The sequence below is a fragment of the Chlorocebus sabaeus genome, chromosome X, assembly GCF_047675955.1.
Source record: "Chlorocebus sabaeus isolate Y175 chromosome X, mChlSab1.0.hap1, whole genome shotgun sequence".
Taxonomy (NCBI): domain Eukaryota; kingdom Metazoa; phylum Chordata; class Mammalia; order Primates; family Cercopithecidae; genus Chlorocebus; species Chlorocebus sabaeus.
In genome coordinates this window covers 136,731,339-136,739,469 of record NC_132933.1, presented here as the reverse complement: position 1 = coordinate 136,739,469, position 8,131 = coordinate 136,731,339, and the positions used below count along the sequence as shown (strand labels likewise).

The window sequence follows — 8,131 nt, the reverse complement described above, 5'->3', positions numbered from 1 at the left end:
AGCTGTCAGGTTTAGGTGGCTGTCATTTCGGCCTGGAGGGTCTCAGGGAAGGGAGAATCTTGGTCTGGTGGGGGCAGCCCCAGCTGTGCATAGTGGAGCCCCAGAAACTGACTCGAATCAAGGTGATGACCCTGAGTGACATAAGGGAATGGTTATCAGCAAAAAATAAAAACAAAAGTAAAAAAATGCTTAATCTTGTCAGTCATAACAAAGACCTCAGCTGAGGATCCCCTTTTTTCTGCTTAGATGCTCTAACGAGGGTAGTGACTCTGTCTAAAGGCAAAAGCACAGTTCAGCTGAGGGAGGAGAACTGAACACTCACTGGAGTCCCGGAGAGGACACTGAGTACACTGGAGAGGACTTCTATGCAAAAAGGGGCCCTAAGCAGAGCCCCGCCCCTGGGCGACCCCGCAGGGACTTGGTTGGATGTGGCTCACTCCGACTTCCGCCCGCCAGGGAAGCTGCCGGAAGGTGAAGATCTTCATCTGAGGGACGCCACCTCAGGCTACCAGAACCCCAGGACTGTTTGGGTATCAAGGTAAGGACCACGATCGTGGACTGAAAGGCCCACCCGCACGCAGCCCAGGTGACCACCCTGTGTCCCCCCACCTCCGCCCCCGGGCACCCACCTCCCTCAGCCGCGGGAGGCTCCAGTCAGGCTGTGGCGCTGATTTCTGAGAGGGTACCTGGGAGGGGAGGGCTTGGGGTGAGGGTGAGGCTCCGATTCTGCAGAGGGATGGACACCTAGGCCCTAATCGAAATGAGGTCCCTGATGCTGATGAGGAGACCTCTCCCAAACACAGGAGGCCAACGAGGTGGGCGTGGTAGCGCACACCTGTGATTCCAGTGCTTTGGGAAGCTGAGGCGGGAGGATTACCTTAGCCTAGCAGTTCCAGACCAGTCTGAGCAACAAAGCAAGACCCTCTTTCTCCAAGAAAGAAAATAATAAAAACTAGCGGGACATGGTGGCTGGCGCCTGTGGTCCCAGCGACTCGGGAGGCTGAGGCGGGAGGATCGCGAGAGCCTAGCAGATCGAAGCTGCAGTGAGCTATGGTCACGCCATGAGCGTGGCGACAGACAGAGACCCCGTGTCTGTCACAAAGAAAAAAAAAAAAGAAAGAAAGAAAAAAGCAAGAGAGCCAGGGAGAGCCCAAGAGCCAGGTTTCTGCTGCCCTGTTGTCAGCTCTGGGAGACCCCGTGCAGACATAGCCAGACTGGGCATGCCCTGACTTTTCCCTCTAGCAACTCTGGGACGTGAGAGCTTGGGCCTGGACCTGGCTGACTTAGGTCAGTGAAGCGACCTGAGTCGCGTCCCAAAGAGTTGGAGGTCCCACCCTGAGCCAAGTTCAGAACCCTGAGGTACAGCAGTGGGGTCCCCTAGAGTCCCACCCCAGCTGTCATGCCTTAAGGGCCCTAAACAACCTTGAGAGGATGTGGCTTACCCTGAATGTACAAATCTGAGGTCCCATTGAAGCAAGGACCTTGCTGTGAAGGGTGCTGCCTGTGATGAGCTGAGGATGGAGTCCCAGGGCTGGTCAAGTAGCAAGGTGAAGATCCTGAGCCCTCAGTAGACAGGGCTGCACAGAGGGTGTCAGCAGAGGAGGGCTTTGGTTGCAAGACTGGCTGCCCCAGGTCAGCAGAGAAAGGAGTCCCAGGCTCTGTGGGGAGTGAAGGTAAAAAAAAAATCCTGCATGAGGAGGGAGGAAAATGACCACTCCAAAACACAGGAGAGGACATAAAGTCTCAGCTCTGCTGTGCGCCCTGGGAAACCATGGGCAGAGCCATTAGCATTTGGTGATCCCTGGTGTCCTGAAGGGGTCAGGGTGGTGTCTCAGAGAAGTGGCTCTTTTGCACCCATGGGCAAGGCCCCATTCATGGCAGGATAGGAAGGAGGACTTAGTCCCTGGTGGGAGTCAAGGGGAGAACACTGAATGAGAAGAGGGAGCCCCTCCCAGGGAGAAGTAGACCACATAGAGCACCACCCCTACCGTCACCCCGGGAGACCCAGGCACGTTGGCGTGGTGAGTGGCATTTCCTCCCAGGGCGTCTCAGGGAGGTGAAGAGCCTGGGTAAAAGGGACAGCCTCAAGACAGCTGCTGGAGGTTGTTAAGCTCTTGCCAGGAGTCCAGGTGAGGACCCTGAGGACCGAGGGGACCACCCATGTGTAACTGTGGGGCCAACACATAAAATCTCCACTGCTCCCAGTCTTGGGAAATGATGAGCATTTGTGGCCAGCTGAGGTGACCGTCACTGCTTCCTAGGGGTATTTCAGAATGGAGGGGCTGGTATGAGGGAATAAGTCTCAGGTTAAGACAGGAGTGTTTTCCAGGTAGTGATGGGAGTCAGGGTTAAGACTCTGAGTGAAGGCTGAGGAGAGCACTTACCTGGATCTGGGAGCACCACAAAGTCTGGCTTCCCTCTCAGGCCTGGGAAACCCCAGGAGAGGGAGTCGAATAGAGGGCCCCTCACTTCTAGCCCATGGGGGCTCAGGGTAGACAGGGCCTGGGGCTGAGGCTGGAGGAATCTGGTGGGCTGAGGGACATGTCTCATATCCTGCCTAAGTGAGGACTAACAGGGCCACCGAGCCCAGAACATCAGAGGCTCTGAGAGTCCAGACCCTGCTACCAGTCCAGAAAGGCCATGAACAGGGGTGGCTGGAGGGGACTCATGCTTTCTTTCCCCTTGGGGTGGGGGCGGGTTCTCAGGAAGGTGAGGGCCTTGACCTGAAGGGAAGGGCCTCAGATAGTGAGGACCCTGAGGAGTGTGGAGCCACCGGCCCCAAATTAGTAAGACGACCTCAGGATCCCTCCCTATGTCAGAGGTTTGAGGCCCCAGACAGGGATGTCAAGCCCAGATGCCTCAGTTTCCCCTCAGAGGAAACAGAGAAGTGAGGATCTTGGTCCCAGGCAGGGCTGGCAGGCTGCAGGGCAAGGAGCACTGTAACTTCTTCCCCAGGGTCCCCAGGGGACAGGCTGCCCTGGAGAACAGGAGCCAGGTGGGGTTGTGGAGCAGGGTCCTCAAGGACACCTGCATGGGGGCCTCCTTAAGGTGATATCTCCCCACTGAGGGGCTCACGCCCTCTGTTCCTCCTGCTCCAGGTGCCCACTTCCTGCACCCTCTTGCCTGCTGCCCCTGAGCACAGTCATCATGCCTCGCGGTCAGGAGAGTAAGCGCCGTGCCCGTGAAAAACGCCGCCAGGCTCGAGGTGAAGACCGATGTCTCAGGGGTGCTCAAGCCACCGCAGCAGAGAAGGAAAAGCTGCCATCCTCCTCCTCGCCTGCATGCCAGAGTGCTCCCCAGAGCTTCCCCGCTGCAGGCATTCCTCAGGAGTCCCAGAGAGCCAGCTACCCCAGCTCTCCTGCTGCAGCTGTGTCACTCACAAGTTCTGAGGAAGGTGCCAAGGGCCAAAAGGGGGAAAGTCCCAACTCCTTCCATGGCCCGTCCTCCTCTGAGAGCACAGAAAGAGATCTTCTGAACAGGAAGACGGGCGAATTGGTGCAGTTCCTGCTCAACAAGTATATAAGGAAAGAGCCCATTACGAGGGAAGCCATGCTGAAGGTTATCAACAGAACATACAAGCAGCACTTCCCTGAGATCCTCCGGAGAAGCGCTGAGAACGTAGAGGTGGTCTTTGGCCTCTACCTGAAGGAAATGGACCCCAGCCGTCAGTCCTATGTGCTTGTCAGCAAGCTGGACTTTCCCGATCAAGGAAGCTTGGGCGATGACGGGGGTTTTCCCCGGAGCGGGCTCCTGATGGTTCTCCTGAGCACCATCTTCATGCATGGCAACCGTGCCACTGAGGAAGAGATGTGGGAATGCCTGAATGCATTGGGGATGTATAAGGGTAGGAAGCACTTCCTCTATGGGGAGCCCCAGGAGCTTGTCACCAAAGATTTGGTGCGAGAGGGGTACCTGGAGTACCGGCAGGTGCCCAGCAGTGATCCTCCACGCTGTGAGTTCCTGTGGGGTCCCAGGGCCCACGCTGAAACCAGTAAAATGAAAGTCCTGGAGTTTGTGGCCAAGCTCAATGATACCGTTGCCAGTACCTACAAGTCCCAGTATGAGGAGGCTCTGAGAGAGGAGGAAGAACAAGCCAGAGCCAGAGCAGCAGCCAGGGCTAGCGCCAGGGCCAGGGTTAGCAGGTCCTCTCAGCCGTAGTGAAGTCTCAGGCAATCCTCACTAAAAGATTGAAAAGGGCTGTCCACCATCTCAGTATTTGGGGGTGAGGTGGGGCTAGAGAGAGCCCAAGACATGTGTCTTTCTCGTGTTCTGGTTATTTGCAAGCCACTTGTAGATTCCCTCTTTTTCTTCTGTGTCTACCGCGTGTTCCTTTGAAAGAGATTGACTTTGATTCAGAATCTAAGTTCATGAATTAGGTGCCTCACAAAATTATTGCTGTTTATCACATTGAAGAGTGATGTTCTTGTATTTTATAAAATGAATTGGAAATTTTTACTTATTAGATTGTGATCTAGTGCAAGAAGAAATAGCAATGGAATAGGGATTGGCTTTAAACTGTGAAACAACCAAACGCTGCATCAGTTGGGATTAGAAGATGGTGGGGAAAAAGTATCACTTGATTGGCAACCTTTGACATTTAAAAATCTTATTTCTTTAAGTCTTTTGTTGTGATCAAATAAAAAGCTATATACTCACAGTTGCTATATGTATTCAAGAATGTTGGAGAAATTAAATCATCATAAAGGAGAACACTTGTTCACTGGCTCTTTTGTTCCTTGTGCTAGGCAGTTCTTGTGTTGCTCTAAAGGCATACCTGAGACTGGGTAATTTCTAAAGAAAAGAGGTTGACTTCGCTCACGGTTCACCAGGCTGTATGAGCATGGCACCAGCAACTGCTTCTGGGGAGGCCTTGGGGAGCTTTTTCTCATGCCAGGAGGGGAAGAAGGTGCAGGCATGTCACATGGCAACAGTGGGCGGAAGACAGCCAAGCAGAGCGGGTATGGGAGGTGCCACATGCTTTCAAATGACCAGATCTTGTGAGAAGTCACTCACTATGGCCAGGGCACCACCATGCCATGAGGGACCCTCCTTAATGGTCCAAACACCTCCCACCAGGCCCCACCTCCAACACTGGGAATTACATCTCAACATGACATTTGGAGGGGACAAACATCCGAATTATATCATTCACCAAACATGAATTGAACATCTGCTCTTTGAGAGTCTTCATGCTAGTTCTGGGAAAGCACAGACAAAGAAGACTCAGCCCCTCACAATGATATTTTAGAATCCAAGAGCAGCTCTCCTATTAGGAACACCGTGGGGTTGGGGGGCGGGGCGGAATAGACACATTGGAATACCTAAGGGGCAATCAAGGGACTGGAGAGGAGGGAGGAGATTCAAGATAGGATCCTCCCCCCATTGCCCCTCCCCTACTATAAATGCCCTGGGACAGGGCAGGCTGGGAACTTGGGACACTGCCAGTCCCTCAGTAGGAGGGCATTTCAAGTTAGCCTGCCTCAGGGGAATGAGAGAGTTAATACACAAAAATCTTCACTGTCATTAGAGAGTAATCCCAGCTACTTGAGTGGCTGAGGCACGAGAATCACTTGAATTGGGGAGGCAGAACCTGCAGTGAGCTGAGATCACACCACTGCATTCCAGCCTGGGCGACAGAACGAGACTCTGTTTCAATAAATAAATAAATAAATAAAATAAGAATTGATGAATTTACTTTCTTATCATAATGAAATATATCCAAAGAGTCGGCATTATGATTTATTAGAAAATGCTAGCAACATCCCTATTAAAACGAGGACAAGGATAGTTTTTATTACGGTTGCTGTCTAACTTTTAGAACAAATTTTAGCCAAAACAATTAGACAGAAAAATAAATCAAAAGTCGTAAAAACTGGAAAGGAGTGGGTCAAGCTGTCATTTCTTATGGATAAAAGATTTTGTTTTGCTAGAAAACCTAATAGAATGAACTAAAAAAAGTTACAAATAATAGGAAATTTGAGTACGTTTCTAGGTATAAAGTTAATATACAGAAAACAATAGCTTTCACACAAATAAACAACAACTAATCACAAGATGTACTGGAGAAGCCAGGCACAGTGGCACACATGGTAGTCCCAGCTACTCCAGAGGCTGAGGCAGGAGGATTGCTTGATCCCACGAATTTGAGTCCAGCCTGGACAATGTAGCAAGACCCCATCTCTAAATATATATACTGGAGAAAACCCTACTTACAATAGCCACAATAGCCAAAAAAATGAAATGCCTGGAAATAATAAGAAATATACAAAATTTATATAAAGAAAATGTTTAAAGGATCTTGAGGGATAAAAGAAATATATACTATATCCTTGGATAGAATGACTCAATATCATAAAAATGTTGGTTCTCCCTAAATTAATCTATAAATTTAGCAGATCCTCAATAAAAATTCTATGGACTTTTGGGGAAAATATAGAAGTCGAATCTAAAGTTTTTATGAAAAAATTAACAAGCAAGAAAACCCAGTAAGTCTCTGAAATGTAAAAGTTCTAATGGGGGGACTAGCTCTATCAGATATTAAAATGTTGTAAAAGTATAAAAGTATTAAAAGTAATGCATGAGTATAGGGATCAGTTGAACACATGAGAAATTTCAGAAATAGATCTAAGTACACATGATAATTTAGTATATGATAAAGACAACATTTTAAATCAGTGTGGAAAAGATGGATTGACTAATAAACGATGCTGGAACAACAGGGTAGTATCTTTAAAAATGTATTTTGGGGCTGGGCGCCGTGGCTCATGTCTGTAATCTCAGCACTTTGAGAGGCCGAGATGGGCAGATCACAAGGTCAGGAGTTCGAGACCAGCCTGGCCAACATGGTGAAACCCCGTCTGTACAGCCAGGCATGGTGGCACGTACCCATAATCCCAGCTACTCAGGAGGCTGAGGCAGGAGAATCGCTTGAACCCAGGAGGCGGAGGTTGCAGTGATCCGAGATCACACCAATGTACTCCAGCCTGGGCAACAGGGTGAGACTCTGTCTCGGTTCTTTACAGCATCTCTCAGAAATATAAGTAAATATGAATGTGCACTATTCAAACATAAATAAATATGCCAGAACATGTACGTAAATGCCATGCAACATGCAAATATAAATAAATATAAACATGCACTAAACTTTTAAACAAAAAACTTGGTACTACAAAAATACTAGAAAAAAACAGAGTCCTTTAAAAAAATATATAGTGCATAAAGCCATTATAAGTAATGCACCACTTTAAAAAGATAAATACATGCAAAAATTTTCATGGCAACAAAATGCCATAAGCAAAATCAAGAGACCAAAGGATAATTTTAACTTTTATAATATTCAAAGACAACGTCTCTAAATATATCTTCTAGATGACAAGAACAAAAAGATAAAATCACTGTAAAAGATGAAGAAAGAATATCAGTTAGCTATTGCCATAATAATGCTGAGTAACAACCCATCCTTAAACTCAGTGGCATAAAAAAATAGGCATTTATAGGCCGGGCATGGTGGCTCACGCCTGTAATCCCAGCACTCTGGGAGGCTGAGGCAGGCAGATCACTGGAGGACAGGAGTTCCAGACCAACCAGGCCAACATGGCAAAATCCCATCTCTATTAAAAATACAAAAATTAGCTGGGCATGGTGGCTCATGTCTGTAGTCCCTACAGAACACAATCTCATTTACAATAGCCACACACACACACACACACACACAAATAAAATACCTAGAAATACATCTAACCAAGGAAGTGAAAGCTCCCAACAAGGAGAATTACAAAACACTGCTGAAAGAAAGCATAGATGACACAAACAAATAGAAAAACATGCCATGCTCATGGATTGAAAGAATCAATATCATTAAAATGGCCACAATGTTCAAAGCATTATACACATTCAACAGTATTCTTATCAAAATATCAATGTCATTTTTCACAGAATTAGAAAAAACTATTCTAAAATTCATATAGAACCAAAAAACAACCTGAATAGTCAAAGCAATCCTAAGTAAATGAAACAAAGCCGGAGGCATCACGTTACCTGACTTCAAACTACACTATAAGGCCACAGTAACCAAAACAGCATGGTATTGGTACAAAAACAGACAATAAGACCAAGAAAAAGAATAGAAAAC

The 8,131-nt window shown here is 48.1% G+C and overlaps 1 protein-coding gene across 1 annotated transcript; it reads left to right on the top strand.

The window, feature by feature from the left end:
* Nucleotides 1–245: 245 nt before the first annotated feature.
* MAGEB17 (MAGE family member B17) lies at nt 246–4,293 on the top strand. The gene is made up of 2 exons (XM_037986610.2): nt 246–538; nt 3,099–4,293. Exons 1-2 carry the CDS (start codon nt 366–368, stop codon nt 4,156–4,158), a joined length of 1,233 nt encoding a protein of 410 aa, XP_037842538.1. The 5' UTR covers nt 246–365; the 3' UTR covers nt 4,159–4,293.
* The last annotated feature ends 3,838 nt before the right edge of the window (nt 4,294–8,131 follow it).

Bases quoted from the DNA above. Each gene is read 5' to 3' on its own strand.
- MAGEB17 (XM_037986610.2), top strand. From the start codon at position 366: ATGCAAAAAGGGGCCCTAAGCAGAGCCCCGCCCCTGGGCGACCCCGCA. The intron at 539-3,098 runs GTAAGGACCACG...CTCCTGCTCCAG, and splicing joins AGGACTGTTTGGGTATCAAG to GTGCCCACTTCCTGCACCCT.